At 40.2% G+C, this 20,135-nt stretch overlaps 1 protein-coding gene and 1 long non-coding RNA gene across 2 annotated transcripts in view; one reads left to right on the top strand and one right to left on the bottom strand.

Annotated features, from left to right (window-relative positions):
* Positions 1–8,728: 8,728 nt before the first annotated feature.
* Positions 8,729–20,135, bottom strand: part of LOC127529112 (uncharacterized) — a 740,943-nt gene continuing 729,536 nt past the window's right edge. Inside the window, exon 7 of the mRNA XM_051931632.1 lies at positions 8,729–9,419. Within this exon, the coding sequence (XP_051787592.1) occupies positions 9,039–9,419 (381 nt within the window). The 3' untranslated portion in view covers positions 8,729–9,038. The remainder of the gene's footprint in view (positions 9,420–20,135) is intronic.
* LOC127529120 (uncharacterized) overlaps positions 13,303–20,135 on the top strand; it is a 358,163-nt gene continuing 351,330 nt past the window's right edge. The window contains exon 1 of the long non-coding RNA XR_007935803.1: positions 13,303–13,451. This is a non-coding gene — a long non-coding RNA (uncharacterized LOC127529120). The remainder of the gene's footprint in view (positions 13,452–20,135) is intronic.

Raw genomic sequence — 20,135 nt, 5'->3', positions numbered from 1 at the left:
TAGTAACTTAAGTCAAATTAAAACAAAAAATATAACACCAGTTCAGAAATGTCTTTACAGTTTAAATGCTGCTTCCTAAACATTTACTCTCTTAGAAGTAAAGCTGCTTTGATAAGTAATATTTTATGAAGTGCAAAATTTGATTTGTGTCTTTTTGCTAAAACATGACTTAGTAAATTCAACACTATTCCCTTAGTTGAAGCATCACCAAATGATTATAAATTCCTTCATAGATAATTCTGTGCAAGGAACTGCAAACTGCTTGTAAAAATGTAATTGAATTTCCATCCTTTGAGATTAAGGCTGACTCACAATTGTAGTGCTTGTCTACAGAACCTCAAAGCTATATACATTGTTTATGACACAATTTGGCAGCCTTTTATCTAATTTTGGTATTATTTATGATCATGTGGTGTTGAAAATTTCTTTTAATATACCTATTAATATGGAAACTGACACTTTTAGCAGTTTTTAGCCACTTCTTCCGGTTGACTGTATGCTGCAGTGAATGGCTGCTTCTGCTGCTCTCAGTTTTTGTTACTCTTATTTTATGTTTTACTGGATTAGTAGTCTGCGGTGGGTTGGCACCCTGCCCAGGCTTGTTTCCTGCCTTGTGCCCTGTGTTGGCTGGGATTGGCTCCAGCAGACCCCCGTGACCCTGTGTTCGGATTCAGCGGGTTGGAAAATGGATGGATGGATGGATGGATTAGTAGTACAGCGATGATGATATTGGACTAAAATCTTGGAATCTGCCCTTCCCTTCATTGGTCATAATTGATAAAACTTCTCATAAGGCTATAATTCTTTTCAATAAATACACTGTTCAGTCCGTCTCCTACAGGTCTTAGTGAGGTTACCACTGAAACATCTGCATTTTTCACTGACAAAATTAATAAAATCTTGACCTGTATTCCCACCGCCATTCAGTTCTTCTGTGTTACCTCTGTCATCTTTTTCCCTTCTTCAGTTTGAGCCTGTGTCTCTTTTTCAGCTGTAAGATACAGTAGTTTCTCAAATGAAGTCATCACCGTGCTCCCTTGATATTGTGCCTGCTCACTTTTTTTAAAAAAGTCCCAGCAACCATTGGCTTCATTATATTGGGTATAATAAATTCCTCATTAGCAAATGGCATTCTTAATTCTTGTTTAAAACGTGCAGTGTTTCAGCCATTGCTAAATGAGACACTTCCAGGTAACTACAAAGCATTTTCTAATCTTCCTTTTCTTTCAAAGGTCCTGAAAAAGTCATTTTTTCTTAGCTTAGTTATCTCCAGCGTAACAGTATCATGCATAAGTTCCAGGTTTAAGGCCTCAGCACAGTGCTGAATCAGAACTCCTTGATTTTTTCCCACAATCAACAGGGGATACAATGTGGTTTTAGTCTTACTTGATTACTCAGCAGCTGTACAAGGGCACTTGGAGAGGGAAGACATCAATGGAGGCAGGATCAGGTCCTAAAGACCATTGCTAAAGCAATCGGCACAGGATTTGAGTGGGAAAAGCAGTGCCAACCCCCCAAGAAGACCATCGCCTTTGTAAGAGCAGGAAAGCAGCCAAATCCCACCAAAAGATCATCTTTGGCAGGCATCCTGGCATCAGCAAGAGACTGGCAGTTACTGGTGGACCTCAGAAGGCCACATTACAGCCACCACCCTGTGAGCAGACATTGTCCTGGTGTCTGAATCCACCAAGCAAGTTATTCTTCTGGAACTAACAGTTCCATGGGATGATCATTTGGATGAAGCCTTCGAAAGGAAGCTCTCCAAGTATGTGGAACTGGTCAGCATCTATAAGCAGTCAGGATGGAGAGCTAAGTGTCTCCCAGTGGAGGTCGGGGGCAGGCCATTTGTGGCCCATTCTTTGGTAAAAGCCTTTAGCAGTTTGGGTATCAAAGGAGAGAGTAAGAGGAAAGCCATCTGAAGTACCATTGAAGAGACAGAGAGAGCCTCAAGATGGGTATGGCTCCAGAGAGGAGAGGCATGGGGTCAGAGTAGCTAGCTGTCTGGACAAATGCTGGGGTCTGATCAACCATGGTTGGGGCACCTGGAGGAAAGTGTGTGATGCAGAAAGACTCGAAACGCTTGATGACCACAGGAACATCACTGATGAAATGCCCAGACTGAGGCATCAGCAGATTTATTTTCACAATGACCTTTGGACCCCTGTTTGTATATCTCAGCCCACATGTTAAGAATTCTGCTATTATCTTTGACAGTTCATTGAAATCTGACAAACAAATAAGTGCAGTTGTGCAGGGGAGTTTTTTCCAAATCAGGTCCCTCACCTAGGGACCTCGAAACAGTCAAGCATGCATTTATCACATCTAGACTGGACTTTTGTAGTTCTCTGTACCTGGGAGTGTCATGGACTTCCATACAGTGCCACCATCTTGTTTTAAATGCTGTGGCTAGACTTTTAACATGGACAAAGAAAAAGAAACATATTTTCCAATTGCTGGCCACACAACACTACCAGTAAAATTTAGAATCCAGCTGAAAGTTTTGGTATTTGTTTTTAAAACCCTATGTGGTCTGGTTCCACAGTACATGTCAGATCATCTAGTCTTACACTCTCCCAAGGTGTCTTAGGTCATCAAACCAACAATTGCCGTTTATTCCACGGTCACATCTAAAGTCCCGAAGTGATCAGTCTTTTGATGTTGCCTCACTCAGGCTGTGGGATGCAATTCCCTAACAAGTAAGATTATCCCAATCTACATGAACACTTTGAAATCTTGAGGACTTATTTTTATTCATTGGCTTTTGATTCTGATGGATCTTAGATCTTGGCTTGGCTTATGTTTACTGGTTATTTAGATTTATTCTTTACTATTTGTTTAGATTGGTATTTTGTCCATTTTTTCTCAATGTATTGCATATGGTTTTTATTCTCTTTTCCATTAGTATATTTCATGCATCTGTAAACTTTAATATTTTGGTCTGCTGTATAGCAGTTTCTGCGGTGGGTTGGCACCCTGCCTGGGATTGGATCCCTGCCTTGTGCCCTGTGTTGGCTGGGATTGGCTCCAGCAGACCCCCGTGACCCTGTTTGGATTCAGCGGGTTGGAAAATGGATGGATGGATGTATAGCAGTTTATTACAGTTTCTGTATTTATTAAATGTACTATAGAAATAAAATCACTTGACTTGAAATGTTTTATTTGTTTGTTAAAGTCGTGGATTTTGGCAAATTGTCATTGGCCAGCTCAATCATAACCACACCTTGGATTTAATTATTTCTTATAGAGTTGAGATTCAAAATATAATTATTGCTTCACTAAATGAAGACATTCATGATCACTACATAATTAGGTTTGATTTGTCCTTAACAATACACTTAAAATAAGGACAGTGCCACATCTACATTGTAGCTCTGCATCAAAATTCGTAGATATATTGAGAAATTGAAGCAGAATTGTTAAAAACAACTTAAATCCACTAACATCAAATTTTAATGCAACTTTGAAGGAGGTTTTGGATACCCCAGCTCCCCTTAAAGCAAATGATTAAAGTGCATGAAATACTCTAGTTTAGGTACTTCAGCTCTTAAAATTACAAATTCAAAAACTAGATTATAAGTGGAGAGCAACAAAGCTGAATGTCTTCAAAACTGCATGGCCAGAGTGTGTTAAAATGTATAAAAAGCTCTCTTAATAGACTCTTCTGACTTTCATTCTAGACTAATGCATAACAGCAATAATAATTGTCATGTACTAGAGCAGGTGCTAATCTAACAAATGGGAACTACAATGCAAATAACTAGAAGTGCAAAGTTTATGAGCTTCTTGAATGATAAAATTGACACTATATGATCCAAGATTTCTCCTGTTTCTCCTTGTGCAAAACACTTTGGTAATTTTAACTTGATAACAGAAAAAGAAGTCAAAATGTTTATTTATAAATTAATACTACCTGCCCCTGTCTCGAGAAAACTACTTAACAGTGCAGATCTTAATGCAGACAAAGTGTTATGTGACAGTTTCTGTAAAAAAATCTGTATAGACTAACACACAATTATGGATCTATTTCAAATTTATCTTTTCATTCTTAAATACTAGGGAATAGTAGTTGCAACAGAGCTTCATTATCACCTTACACTTCACAATTTATTTTCAGAAATTCTGGTCTGGCTTCCACCCTTGTTACAGTACACAAAAAGGCACCAACCTAAAATGTAAACAATATTCTAATATTCATAATTGAAGGAAGTTCCACACAAATTATGTTGTTATATTTAAGCACAGCTGTAACACCATTACAAAAGTTGAAAAAAAAGTTGGTCTCTCATGCACTGTTGCTGCAGGGTTTAGTTCATGTTTATCAAATTAATTTCAGTATGCATAGAAATGTGTTGAGTGCTCTGTCATTATAATCTCTACAAGTTAAATATGGCATACTGCAGAGCTCAGCAATGAGACCTTGGTTTCCATTTTACATACTTCCATTAGGAACTATCATTAGAAAACATAACATTAAATTTTCACGCATACGCAAACTGAGCTATACCTTTGTTTATACCAAACTAGCTCCACCCATGTAGTAGTGAAACAGGACAAACTTTAAAAATCAATAAACAAACAGGAACCGCTAGCTAAGCGGAGGCAAGGTAGGCCCCAAAACGTAGCCAGAGGTAGACGGATTCAAATGGAGGCAGACGAGTGAGTGAGGAGGGCTCCACCTGGCTCCCGACTCCTGACATCACACTTCCCCCTCCCCTTGACCTGCAGTCTCCATCTCGGATTAGTAAGAATGAATTGCTCCTGTAAGCAAACTATGATCTTAAGTGCGATGATAGAAGTCACAAATTCAACCGGAACGTTCAAGCAAATTAGAGGAAAAAAAAAAAAAAAATCTAAATCCATTAAGTAGTTCTCTCGTGAAAAGAGGGCAGACATACAGATGTTGGATTATACAATATATAGTCATATGAAAAAGTTTGGGAACCTCTCTTAATTCTTTGGATTTTTGTTTATCATTGGCTGAGCTTTCAAAGTAGCAACTTCCTTTTATTATATGACATGTCTTATGGAAACAGTAGTATTTCAGCATTGACATTAAGTTTATTGGATTAACAGAAAATAGGCATAACAAAATTAGACGGGTGCATAAATTTGGGCACCCCAACAGAGATATTACATCAATACTTATATTTGCAAAAGGAGGCTCAACTACCAGCCACTAGGCACCTCCTATAGCCTTTGAGGAGTGTCTGGATGGAGGTATTTTTGACCATTCTTCCATACAAAATCTCTCCAGTTCAGTTAAATTTGATGGCTGCCGACCATGGAAAGCCTGCTTCAAATCATCCCATAGATTTTTGATGATATTCAAGTCAAGGAACTGTGCCGGCCATTCCAGAACATTGTACTTCTCCCTCTGCATGAATGCCTTTGTAGATTTTGAACTGTGTTTTGAGTCATTGTCTTGTTGGAATATCCAACCCCTGCGTAACTTCAACTTTGTCACTGTTGCTTGAACATTATCTTGAATAATTTGTTGATATTGGGTATAATTCATCCAACCCTCGACTTTAACAAGGGCCCCCCGTCCCTGAAGTAGCTACACAGCATGATGGAACCTCCACCAAATTGGACAGGAGGTAGCAGGTGTTTTCTTGGAATGTGGTGTTATGACCAAATAACTCAGTTTTTGTCTCATCAGTCTAAAGCACTTTGTTCCAAAATTAATCTGGCTTGTCTAAATGAGCATTTGCATAAAACAAGCGAGACGGTTTGTGGCATGAGTGCAGAAAGGGCTTCTCTCTCATCACCCTGCCATACAGATGTTCTTTGTGCATCATTCAGCACAATTTGCACAGATACACCATCTGGAGGAAGTTGTTCTTGCAGGTCTTTGGAGGTGATCTGTGGGTTGTCTGTAACCATTCTCATAATCCTACGCATATGCCACTCCTGTATTTTTGTTGGCCTGCCAGACCTGGGTTTAACAGCAACTGTGCCCTTCCATTTCCTGATTACATTCTTCACAGTTGAAACTAACAGTTTAAACCTCAGAGAACTTTTTGTAGCATTCCCCTAAACCACGATACTGAAAATCTTTGTTTTCAGATCTTTTGAGAGTTGCTTTGAGGATCGCATGTTGTCACTCTTCAGAAGAGTCTCAAAGGGAAGCACAACTTGCAATTGATCACCTTAAATACCTTTTCTCATGATTGGACACACCTGTCTATGGAGGTTCAAGGCTTAACGAGCTAATCCAACCAATTTGGTGTTGCAAGTAATCAGTATTGAGCAGTTCCATGCATTCAAATCAGCAAAAATACAAGGGTACCCAAATTTTTGCACAGCCAGTTAACATTTGATTTAATTTCATACAACTAAATACGGCTTCACTAAAAATCTTTGTTCGGAAAACACCCCAGCACTCAGATGTTCCTAGGAAACGAAAGACATACTCTACTTTCAACAAAAAAGATAAGCAAGTTATTATTCAGGCTGAGAGGGGTTCCCAGACTTTTTCATAGGACTGTATATTTTTATATATATATATATATATATATATATATATATATATATATACACACACATACACACACACACACACACACACCCCGAGACAGAGAGAGACACAAAAATTTGTGTGATGGGGTGCTTAATGGTGTCATTGAGTTAAGAGTGGATGGATGATCACTACTTGTCTCTAAATACAGAACAAAAACATTTACTGGGGGAGTGGTGCAGATTCCAATGACATTGTCACTTTTTAACTTCATTGATAAACATTTTACTGAGCCCGCTTACAATGTAGGTGTTCTCTGACAGTTTTTTTTTTTTTTTTTTTTTTTTTTTTAAAAACATTTAAAAAAATCTAAAACCTGTTTTTCAAGCTTGAAAATGTATGAAGGTTTATAGATATGCAAGATACTGAGAAAAAAAACCCAACATGCCCATATATTTAGGATTGATTAATGCAATGTTATTCACAGGCTGTTCAAATCTTTCTATATGCAGCTTCCTGTTTATTCAAAATACTGCTGCAGGAATTACAAGAACTTGAAAGTATGACTACATCACTCCAGTTCTTAAGTCTTTACACGGACTTCCAGTTATGCTTAACAAGGATTTTGAAATTTACTCTGTTACTTATGTCTTAAAAGGAGATGCCAAGCTCAACTTTCTGAACTTTCCATTACTAACAAACTGGATTGCACAATATTTCAAGATGCTGGTCTCCTAAAGATTCTAAGGATTAACAAAACATGGAGATCAATCATTTATGCACAGTGTCCCAAAGCTATCTGTCTGCAGATAAGAGATGCCCCATTGGTCTCACTTTTTGAATTCAGGATGTAGACTCACTACTTTAAAGCATTGCATACAATTTGAGCTGCTGATTAGCTGTGTGTACTGCATCTTTAGTTGTTAAACATTTTCATATTAAAATCTACAAAAATTATGAACGGTTACTAATCCTCTGTTTTGTTTCTCTTCTTGGCATCCTGCTGTGGTTGTTGGTGTCGTTGCTCTACCTTCAACTTTTTTCCTTACTCATGGTTAACAAACAAACAAAGGTACTGGAAGCCTGTTACCATATTAGATGCCAAAGTACAAGCTTTACTGTACAATACCCAAGTTTTACAGATCGGTTAAAAAAAAAAAAAAAGGGGTGGGTAACATTTGCATTAAGTTATGTTCTGAAACTTTGGTTTGAAATGTTCTGCTCTATGACTAGAAATTTGTAGCCCTGGCTTCATGTACTCTTCTCATTTTCACACATGGCTCTAACAAAAAAGCAAAAACACACACCACTACAATCTGGTTTCACATCCTGAGCTTTGGTAACTGAATGCTTGTTTACAACTCTTTAAAATTCCCCAATCCATTTCTTGAATCCATGTCAATAAAATTCAAGTACCACAGCCTACAGCTTCAACACTCATATTTCAAATTTAAATGCCTAAAGATTGTTGATATCACCTGGATTCACAAGTCGTTTGGGTTGAGATATTTAGAGGAAGGGGTTTGATTATGGTATGAAAACTTAACCATCCTGCCATGTATTAAAGGTACAGGCTGGCAGGGTTGTGGAATTTGCCAAAAATTTGGCTTTGATGCCAAATGAAAGTCAGCAGAACGTCCAGGATAATGAAGCATTGCTGCTTACCATTAGCATCCCTTTATGGCATCATTTAATGTTATTTACATTTATATAAAAAAAAAAAAAACTAAAAAAAACACCACACAAATTGCTAGCTTCTGCCATTTTCGTAGCTATTGTTAGTATGGCTGTGCCAATCATAAGAGGAAAGAAGCGAACAATATCAAGACCATGACTTGTCACAGCTGTAGCTCTTTGTTTTGCCATGCTGCTGGTGCTTGCTTAGGAGAGACGCACACTGCCCATGTCTAAACAAAAGAACGAACACACAAATTGATCGGATGATTCCTCATTCTTGTTTTTCATGGCCATGTAACAGGACTACAAATGAAAGGAACTCTGATTTGGAATGATCAGATTTCTGCTCATGGGAAACTACCCCCCCAAACCCAGTCGCCTAGTTAAGATGGATAAAAAGTAACATTTTGCTAGAATTTCCCCAATATGAAACTAAGTAGTTTACCTGACTTAGCAATTGCTAAACATCCACCTGGACCCTGCAGATGTTCTTAAAGACTCAAAACAATCATTTGCTTTATAATTGTTTATTTAAATCAGTTTTACACCAAAACCCAAGAGGCATGATAAATCAGGCAGCATTTGTAAGGAGTACAGCAACTGGCAAATCAAAAGGCACAATGTCATTTGCAAAATCTGGATTTCAAACCTACTATATATTTGTCATATGCAACAGTTGAGGAAGTCCAAGATGTTGAGAGCTTGTTCTTACTTTGCTCCGACTAAAAGTACAAAAATGGTGCCATGAAGCAAGCAAAATTCACAAATCATAGTACATAAAACTATAGTAACATTTCTTGTTGAAGGAGATACCAGACTTGGATCGGTTGTGGTTGAAGCTGCTTTGCTAGAATTTAAGCCATAAATGGACTAGCGCTGCTTAGATTACATGGATAGTACTACTTTAAGGTTTAATGCTTACCCCTCGGAATTCATCTATCCATTTCTTACGCTGAATGACTAAAGCCCACTCAGAAGTATTTTCCAGGAGAGTTTTGGAGCTCAGCGCTTTCAATTCCATGGCCTTTTCAGTTACCTTAGTTTCTGAAGCTTCAGGTTCAAGCCCTCTGGCTACTGCTGTAAAGGCTTTTCCTTCACCATGTACGGTTACAACTTGCCCTTTAATGTACACATCATAGCGACCACTGGGATACTGCTCATTTTTGGGTTGGTACACTATTCTTATGGTGCCAGTGATGGTTTTCATATTAGGATTCAAAGCTTGAATCTTCCTCATGTCACCCTTATTATCTGTAGCCAAGATAACAATCCTCTTTCCGGTCACCTCAGCTAACACACGGAAGTCAATTATAGTTTCCACTTTCTTGATATTTTGGATATCAGCAGCATATGCTTTTACTGCCTTCTGCATCTTTACTGCAGTGGGAGAGAGATCTTTCTTGTAATCTACAGGATTTTCAGTGGACACTTCTTTAGATTTTATGAAAGTATCAGCATCCACTTTCAACTTATTTTCAAGATATTTGTTAATCTTACCATTTACTTTATTTTGGGCAAATTTGACAAGATGGTTGGAGAACTTCTGCTGGAAAACCAAAGTAAGCACCTCCACTAATGATCCTGCAACTTCAGCTGCCAACTCCTGTTTAAAAGCATCTAAACTTTCACGCTCACTAGTGGTCAGTGCCACGTTTTCTGCTTTTGCTGCCATGTTTTTCTCTTTAGCCATCTTCTCAAGATCATCACAATATTTGCTGTTAAAGTCTTGGCACATAATGGTGACCGACGCTATGGCATCTGCAGCCAAAGCACTCATATAGGTTGCTTGGATGATACCCAGGGCAATTTTAAGCTTTCCTTTGGCCTCCTCAGAGGCATTACCTAGAACCTTGAACAGTGAAGAATGCAGTTTTTCCTGCCATTCCAGACCCTCTTTATTTGTTTGCAGCACAGAGTCTGCCACTTCCTTAAAAATCTTCTTCATCTTCTCCTTACTAATGGTATCTGACAGCAACACATTCACTTGCATGCCATCCTTCAAGTGGGACAGAACGACTGTGTCAGCTAGAGGCTTTAATGGATCTTGTTTCATATTCTGTTGCACCTTTTCAGTTGCATTTTCCTTGGCTGCCTTTTTAATCTCTTCTACAATGGCTTCCAGTGCTTTATCTTCTGCTTTACCTAGAAGCTCAACAGCAATCTCTTTTCCAGCATATTTAAGAACATTCTTCATGTTATCCTTTAGAGCCTGCTTAAGCCCAGTCTTGATCTGTTTGCTGAGTACTTTGGGCAAAGCTTTCAAATTCTTACCAATGGCTTTGATTGCAGTCATTGTTGCTTTAGCACCCTTGGCAATAACCTTGCCGATCCCAAAGCTGATCAAGGAGAGGCCAACAGAAATTGCTTTCTCAATGGCCCACGATGCCCAGCTGAATTCTCCAGTTATCATGGCTTCAGCACCACTGATGCAGTCTGATATTCCTTCACCAATCAATGCCATACCAATATTGGCTAGTGTGCCACAAGAGATAGCCGTAAGAATGATTCCTCCAACAAGCTGTAGGACTCCCAGAAGGAAGATGACTAGACCTTCCCAACAGAATCTAGGTCTCTCTTTTATAGTATAGATGTTGACCAGGCCCAGTTTGTAAAACTCGTACAGTTCTTGGTGAACTTCAGATTGTGCATCTGGGACGAGTGCAAAAACAGAAGTTTCTTGAACATCAGCATCCCTTCCCCTGCCTTGGATTTCTTTCAGCTTCTGCACAGCTTCTTCAATATTTTTATTGAAGAAATCTAGCACTTGGCATCTTGTCATAATGTGATTCTGGAATCTGGTGGTTTCTTCACTCTCTTTGGACTTGTTAGCAAGCTTGACCAATTGCAAGGTCACCACACATTGTTCTTTGAAATAGGCCAGAGAGTCTTTTGCTTTTTCCAAATCTTCCAGTGCTTGATTTAAGTAGTTGTCTTTTGACAGCTTTATTGTGCAGTAGGCATGGCTATAGAAGGCAATGGCAGCCCAAGAGGGATCAAGAGCCATGCTTTTTTCAAACAAGCGGGCACTGACTTCAAACTTCTCATCATAGAGTTCTTTGTTTCCAAATCGGATATATTGATAGATGCTAGAACATGGAGACTCATCAGATTTGGACTGCTGCTTGGCCTTGGCAATATCGGCAGCCAAAGCAGCAAAAAGCTCATCTCTCTTCAATTCCAGTATTGGCTTGGACTTCAGCTGCAGCCATACACCCCAGTATTCATTTAGAACAGCTACAGTTGCTTTCTCATCATCCACATCCTCAATCTCATTGTAGACAGACAGTAGGATTTCACAGTAGCGGAAAAATAACTCCTCCCGTAAGAAAATTTCTGGAAGATCATCATCCAAGTAGTGCAACACCCGGGCCTTTGCTACCTGATCTCTGATCCTTTTTACTGCACCAAGAGTGTTAGCTTCCCGGAGGTATTCTGGCATATGGTTAGTGCACACAATCAGCTGTGCTGAGCCGGGCTTTCCCTTTCGAGCTGTGCGGCCAAAAGCCTGAAGTTCCACTCTTTCATTCTGGGAAAGGAAGGTAAGAACCACAAAAAGTCCGCCACTGTTATTGACATCTCCAGACACTTTGATGTCTGTTCCTCTGCCAGCCAAATTAGTGGCAACAATCACATCACCAGGTGCCAACTCTGCATCTAAAATTTTTGCATTGTCATTGTCACTGCGTATATAGAGCTTTAGCTGGCCACGCACATAAGGTTTCAGAGCCTTTTCAATTTCAATAGCTCGGCCGATGCTCTCACAGATCACTAGTGCAGCTCTGCCTTTTCCTGTTGAACTAGGAGAGATCTGTTCCTGAACTGTAGCACATATTTTTCTCCTCCATTCCTCTGAAGTTTTTGTCATCTCTCCTTGGACCTCAAATAACTTTCTTCTGTTAAATGTTGGTATACGGCAAGTGGTGAGATTTGGGTAGAGTTTGGACAGAAACTCAATATCTGCATCGGTGCCCAGAGTCCCTGTTGTGCCATAGATCTCGTATTGATATTTCTTGAAGAAAGAGACATTGGAGATGAAATTGGTGATTGTGGACATGGTACTGATCTTTGTCTGATGCTTCATTTCTAGAAACTGCTGAAGGCCATCTCCCCATTTCTTGTTAAGTTCAATAATGCCAGTGGATTTGAAGTCCACTGGCAGGATGCAATCACCTTTGACAACATATTCCCGGTCTGGCTGCAGCTTAATTGCTAAGAATGCATTTTCTACCCACGTCTCCATTTTTGTTTCTACTAGGTCACGCAGAAAGCCTGGAATGCTATGTTTCTCAGGGTTGTTTGTACAGGGTGTGAACTGAAGATGTTCCAATACATAACTGCGAACCGGCTCCCAGAGCTGCTGGTCAGAATCTGAAAGCAAACAGCAGAGTCCACTGTCCAGAACCAGGAAAGGAAGTCCTGGAGTGCCGTCATCAGTAGTCAGTTGAAGTATCCCATTTGCATCTTGAGTATATGCTGAAAAGTGATAAGGAACGTAATCTTCCAAAACACGGAAAAATTCCAATATTGTGCTCTGAGTTATGGTTTTGAGCTTTTCTGTTAATTTGTCTTTGTCACTGGCTCCTACCTCCTCTGAAAATCCAGTTGGAACAAGGCCATTCTCTTCGGCAATTTCCAAAACGTCAATTGGTTCTTCTAGGCCCAAGTCATCTCCACTTAGACAATCAAATATGCCTTTGTAAAAGGGCACAGGTGGGCCTCGAATAAATACTTTGCTCTCTGTAGCAACCAAACCGTGTTGGTTCACCACACTCCAGATCATTGCCAAAATTGTGTTGAGGTGCTGAAGGCTTATCATGTCACTTGACAAGTAAGTGAGCTGTACTCCTCGATCCAGCAGCAAAGAATCCACTTCATCCACAATGATACATTGAAACTGACGATTACCTCTGACCTGTTTCAGTTCAAAGGTCTGGCGTAGATAGTCGGCTGCAAAGGTCTCCACAGTCCCATAGACAATATCAGCTTTGTAACAAATGGCTCGCTCTTCATCCTTATTTTTGTTAGTGTTTGTATCTACTGTAATGTTGAAGAATTTATAAAAGGGACTCCAATCTTCTGCATCTCGTTCACAGAGCACAGAAGAACTAGAAACAACATCCACTTGCTGTCCCATCAACACTCGCATGGCTGCAAACATGGCTATAATGCAAGATTTCCCTTCTCCGGTGCCAACCTCCAGTAACTTGCTGTATTCGGACAGGGCCAGCAGACACCAGGTGACCATTTGCGTTACCCTTGGAAAATATTTATTCATTTTATAAACTCCCTTGCAGAGAGTGAATAAAATCTTTTCAAGGTCTTCCGCATTTTTACTTGCACTCAGGGAGCCTTTTGGTATATCTTCAAGTATGTCACGCTCACTCACTGAAAGGACAGCAATTCTTTTTTGGACACCTAAAACAATGCAGCGCACCTTGTCAAGAGTTTGAATGTCAATGCTTCCCGACTTTTTAATTTCCTCCAGAACAGTATCAGGTGACTTTTCTGGTTCTTTTCTCAAGTCCTTTTCAAATTCTTCATACAGATTCTCTGTACCAAGGTGGTCACTGATCTTCTTTCCATCTTCATCCTGCCAGGTTGGAGGGACACGGTAGACTTCAATCAGATGGAGCACTTTTGTGAGGAGGACAGGATCACTGCAACGGCTTACCAATTCATACATAAAATCCATAGCTTCATTTGGCTTCCAAAGACCAGACTGGACAATCCTCAGAAGTCTACAGTTCAATTCAGAGTAAGCTTCCTCATTATAGGAATGGGTTGCTGTGGTTAGCAAGACCTCATAGCACTTCTTCTCCACACTTGTGATATCTTGTCCATATTTCGGCTCATTGACTTCCCTCAGGCACTTTTGGAGAAGTTCTAGAAATTTCAAGAGAAAGACTTCCTCTGCTGGAAGATTCTCCATCTTGGTCATCAGCTTAGTAATCTTTACAACATGGCAGTCGACTTTTTCCATCATACTTTTATATGCTCTAAGCAAAGCTTGTGTGAAACAAAAGAGGTCAGTTACATTTTCAGCAGCATTGTTAATAGTCTCCACAAGGTACTGAGCTTGGTTGGCAATGCTCTCCTGTAGACGGTCTTCCATCTTGAGATATGCAAGTATGAATTCGGTTATCAGTACTTGAGTATGGACAAGAGTAAGTCTACTTGGGGGTTTTGAAGGCCACTCTTGGAATAGTAGTGTATCCAGGGATTTGGAAAGGTTGTCCACCTGTTGTGGAGTAAGTGTAGCCAGTGTTATATTAGAAAGGTGTACTCCACTCTTGGTAGACAGGAGATCGAGAAAATTTTGATCTTCAGCATCAGGTTTTTCAAGGTCAACCTTGATCTTTTCAAATTCATCAAAACGGCTCACTACAACATCTGTTGTGGTTTTCTCTTCCATTTTCTCACGAAATAGGTTTTCCTCTTTTTCAGATTTAGCCTTTGCATCCTTAAAGGTTTGATCCAGCCTCTCTTGCAGCTCCCGCTTTTCCTTTTCTTCAGCTTCCCTCTTTTGTCTTTCCTCCTCCTCTCTCCTTCTCTGGTCTTCCTCTTCTCTTCTTTTTCTCTCTTCTTCAGCCAGTCTTTGTCTCTCTTCTTCTTCTCTTCTTTGCCTCTCCTCCTCCTCTCTTCTTTGCCTTTCTGCTGCCTCTCTTCTCTGCCTCTCTTCCTCTTCCTGTCTTCTCCTTTGTTCCTCTGCTGCTCTCCTTTGCCTTTCCTCTTCCTCTCTTCTCTGCCTCTCTTCTTCCTCCCTTCTCTGTCTTTCCTCTTCTTCCCTTCTCCTCCTCTCTTCCTCTTCACGTCTCCTTCGCTCTTCCTCTTCCCTTGCTAATCGCTCTCTTATTGGTCGATAGAAGCAGTCAGGGCACTTGTATTGCTGGTCTGCCCCAACTTCTCTGTAATATTGGCCTCCATTATAAATATAGACATAATATCCCTCCCTCCAGTCCTTGGTAAAGTTGTCAAATGAGGTGCAAGGAGGAAGCCCCGTACCACAAATGCAACAGTTACATCCATTACATTCAGATGGTCTGTTTCCCATTGTCAATTTTCAGACTAATTAGCCCCAACCAGGAGACTTCAAATGAGTCAATTTCTTTCTGTAAAAAAAAACAAAAAAAGAAAAGAGTTGATTAGATGCAGCAGTTGACATAAATGAGAAAAAACACCCCACACCAAAGGAATACATCCCAATTACTAGACAAATTTAGTCATTCATTTAGTTGTAGAACTCATACTGGACCTGCCTACTACACTTTCTTAAAGTAATGGTCTTCAAGATACTTGGAGGATTGAGAGAAAAAAAAAAAAAAAAAAAATCTGCCTCAAAATAAATTGAAAACTAACAACATTATCTGACGGAGTCAGAGATGATAGAGGTCTGAGCAGACAGGAAAAAAAAAAAAAAAAAAAAATCCAGGTTAAGAACCTAAAATTGAGTTAGGTCAGAAACCTCAAGAAGTTTGGTTTCTGAAATATTCCATTAATGTCTGAACAGAGGATAAGGCAGCGATCAGGCATGCCAAAATTCACAATTAAATAGCTCTATTCAGGATAACAATTGAACATTAGTTTAAAGAAGAATTGAGAGAACATGCATTACAGTACTAGCTTATTTTCAGTTGAAGAAAGGGATTAAACTGGCAGACATGATGCTGATGAGATGGACACAGGAGAGAGAGCCCAAAATTTATACATGATGCAGTTTGCTGAATCAAAAAGCCTCCCATGGACAAACATCCACCTTTGATATTGTTGGTTTTCAAAAATTTCTCTAGGACTATATACAGTAAAATGGAGTCTCACTCATCCCACAATACAAAAAGTGAATGAGGCTTTAGGAACCAGCATTCCTAGTTTTGCACTCACACAAAACACTCCAAGCCACACTTTTAGATAGAAGTATATTCTTAAAAAATTGAGAATGTGGAAGAAACCCACACACCACCACATGTACAGAATATAATTTACTTTATAAAATTAAATACTCAAAATATCAAATGCTGTGATTGATGCTTTTCAAGTACAATGCACAGGTCAAGAGTGTAATTCACTTTCACAGAGTCCATAAATTAGAAAAGGAAAACCCAAATCAAAGCAGTTTTCTTGGATTTCAGCTTGTAGTTCTTATTGTACATTTCTAGCAAAAGGCTCCTCAAAACAAAATAAGCACCTAAAAACCCTTTGTAATCATCTAGGATTTTTAAAATTTGTTATATCTGAAAGACCCCACTTTACCTCTTCTGCCCCCCCCACTTCCTGCCATAGGATTTTGCAAAATTTAGAGAAGAGCTGCAATATACAGGCAAATACAGTTTGTTGATACATAATGAAGCAATCTGTTTTGTCTAAGAGGTAAGAATGTAAAAGTTCTTTAATAGGCAGGGATTTTCTACACTATGGTAACATCACTCCATGAGTTCCACCAAATTAACAAGCCTATTTAAAAGGAAAGTTCAGTTAGACATTTTCAGCTCACTGGGGGTAGTAGCAAAGAAGTCAAAACCTAGATGCTATTATGAACAATGCTGCACATTCTCTGTACAGCAATGTATTCAGGAATTAGTCTCTGCGAGTACTCTTTTGGCAAGTTAGAAGCTTCCTTTCTTTTAAATGACACTGGTGTGCATTTGTCAGCCCTATTTAAAAGCCAAGTTTCTTTTTGGGAACAAAGTGCGAGATTTTATATATAAAAAATTCCTACAGGTAATGCAGAAGGAACTCCGAGTCCAGCCCAGGGCAGCAAAGGAGCAGTACAGGAGAAAACTGGAGCAGAAGTTGCAGAATAAACAGCATGAAGGAAGTGTGGGATGGGATGAAGTTCATTACTGGCTGCAGCTCGAAGTGGGGTGCCACCATCGAGAGAGCAAACCAGATGAACAACTTAACAGGTTTGACCACCCCAACCAACTCTCACCTCAGAATACTGCACCCTCAACCCATCCTTTTGCTGATACCAGCACAGGCAAGAGTTTATCCCAACCCACAATTACAGCAGTCCAGGTAAGCAGAGAGCCAAGGAGACTGTGCCAGCAAAGCAGCGGGTCCAGATGGAGTATCACCAAGACTGCTGAAAGCCTGTGCATTGGAGCTGCGGAGTCCTCTACAGTGCATCTTCAACCTGAGCCTGGAACAGGGGAGAGTCCCAAGGCTTCGGAAAACATCTTGCATCACCTCAGTCCCAAAGGTATTGCATCCTAGTGAGCTGAAGGACTTCAGGCCTGTCTCTCCGATGTCGCATGTGATGAAGACCATGGAGCGGCTGCTGCTTCACCACCTGAGGCCACAGGTCCGTCATGCCCTCGACCCTCTGCGGTTCGCATACCAGGAGAAGGTGGGAGCGGAGGATGCCATCATCTATATGCTACACCGATCCCTCTCCCACTTGGACAGAGGCAGTGGTGAAGAATTATGTTTCTGGACTTAACACCTTCAACACCATCCAAGCTGTGCTCCTTATGGTATGGATCATGCACTATCTTAAAGAAAGACCTCAGTATGTGTGTCTTGGGAACTGCAGGTCTGACATTGTGGTCAGCAACACAGGAGCGCCACAGGGGACTGTACTTTCTCTGGTCCTGTTCAGCCTAAATACATTGGACTTCCAATACAACTTGGAGTTCTGCCCTGTGCAAAAGTTCGCGGCTGACACCGCTATTGTGGGCTGCATCAGGAGTGGGCAGGAGGAGGAGTACAGGAACCTAATCAAGGACTTTGATTAATGGTGCGACTTAAACCACCTACAACTGAACACCAGCAAAACCAAGGAGCTGGTGGTGGATTTTAAGAGACCCAGGCCCCTCATGGACCCCGTGATCAGAGGTTATTGGTCTGCACAGTCAATACCTGGGAGTGCAGCTGGATGATAAAATTGGACTGGACTGCCAATATTGATGCTCTGTGTAAGGCTGGCGTCCAACATCTGCAAGAAGATGCTGCAGATGTTCTACCAGACGGTTGTGGCGAGTGCCCTCTTCTACGCGGTGGTGTGCTGGGGGAGGCAGCATAAAGGAGACGCCTCACACCTGGACAAACTGGTGAGGAAGGCAGGCTCTATTGTAGGCATTGAGCTGGACAGTCTGACATCTGTGGCAGAGCAGGCTCCTGTCAATCATGGAGAATCCACTGCATCCAGTAAACCACATCATCTCCAGACAGAGGAGTAACTTCAGCGACAGACTGCTGTCACTGTCCTGCTCCACTGACAGACTGAGGAGATTGAAGAGTCAGTGTGGGGGGAGGAACAATTCCACCGAGGGGGTAAACATTACCATTATACAAAGATATTACCGGTCTGTATACCTTTAAAAAAAAAGTTTAATATTTTCTTTATCAGTATGCTGCTTCTGGAGTATGTGAATTTCCCCTTTGGATTAATAAAAGTATCCATCTAGTGTCACTGCTACCACTACACCAACAACTTCACAATGCATCTTACATTGCACAGGTATCTACATGCAGCAGAAACCGATGCACTGTAGAAATTTGTGCCTTAAATCTAGTCTGCATACTCAGTTCTTGGCTGAAATGTGGATACCTCACTTAACTAAGCCAGAGAAAACTGCATGGCCATCATATCATTTAGTAAAAACACTGTGCAGATTATGGTCTATGACCAAGTATGTTTGCATATCATTTTTATTCTCATTGTCACGGTGAGCTTCACATTGAGCATAGCCAATCAATTGTACTTTGTAATGACAAATATATAGTGGTTATACTTTATTTAAAAAAAATAAAAACAAAAAAAAAACCCCACACTTTTGCACTTAAAAATCAAGTACAATTCACTTCACAATCTACTTTAGTAAGGAAAGCAAATCGAAGTATCTTTCCACCACTGTGTATTTTGATACTTTAGTTCTACCTGCCGCTTTAGAAATCCATCAACCACTACCCATTTTGATCCATCTGTTTACAGTCAATCTTTCCTTGATATGTCCATTAAGCTTCACTGAATTTAAAACAAATATTTAAGCCAACGACGTCACATGTACCGCATCTACCCTATAGCTCCTTCCAAACCTAGTACACCAACGCTAGTTAAGGCCCCCCCTTTCTCCACAGCATATCGATTTATTTTCATAATGAAAAATCTTAACTAGAAACCTTTTCAAAAATTGTGAAAGGTAACCAAAACCAAGCCAGGAGTAACCACACATCCAAAATTAAACATTCTGGCTGGTCATTAAACAAAATTCACATTCTACAGACTAATCCTTCAATAGGAGCCATATTTCACCTACTACTGTATGTCATTCTCGTGCCTGTAACTCCTAATAAAGCAGAGTCACTTTCCACACCAGATTCTTTGCTGTTCAAACATTACTCACTGTATAATTGATCTCCCAATAAAATTTGTTCACAAAACATTACACAAACCGCTCATCAGTCCAAAAATCTTAGTTACTGCATTTCTTACCAAAAGTTATCCATAGGAATATGAATTATACAGTGTCTTACAGATTCAAAATGGTAGGATGGTGTTGTCATACAGACCTTTAAAAGGTGACAATGATAGAATGGCTAATGCCAACAACTTATATCCTGACTTCGAGCCACACGTGTGTGTGTGTGTGTGTGTGTGGAAACAAGCCGTGGAGATTACGTATTCATTTTTCTCCTGAAGTATTACTACTCCAGGCACTGGGAGTGGAGGATAGCAGTGGTTGAGTCAACCACCAAAATACAGTGCACCGAGATGTGGCATACTCAAAAAGGCCACAAGTTTATGTTAATGTAATAAATCATATGATGCTAGGTGGGAAACAATTTGTTTTGTAGGGTGGACCGTGAAAACAGATTGTGGACTGGAGCAGTAATCGGTAGGAACGTTTCATACTGAAGTGGTTCTGCTGATGTTGCATTAAGGGAACAAACCTCTGGCCGCCCCTCAGACATGACTTGGGCAATGGACTTAAAGCCATGTGACCTCAATGCTGCTCCACTTTACTTTTTCCACAGACAGTAGACTTCAGGGCCAAAGATTCAG

Source organism: Erpetoichthys calabaricus, chromosome 9 (assembly GCF_900747795.2).
Source record: "Erpetoichthys calabaricus chromosome 9, fErpCal1.3, whole genome shotgun sequence".
NCBI classification, from domain to species: Eukaryota; Metazoa; Chordata; class Cladistia; order Polypteriformes; family Polypteridae; genus Erpetoichthys; species Erpetoichthys calabaricus.
The sequence above is the reverse complement of the archived record's forward strand: the minus strand, read 5'-3'. Positions and strand labels throughout refer to the sequence as shown.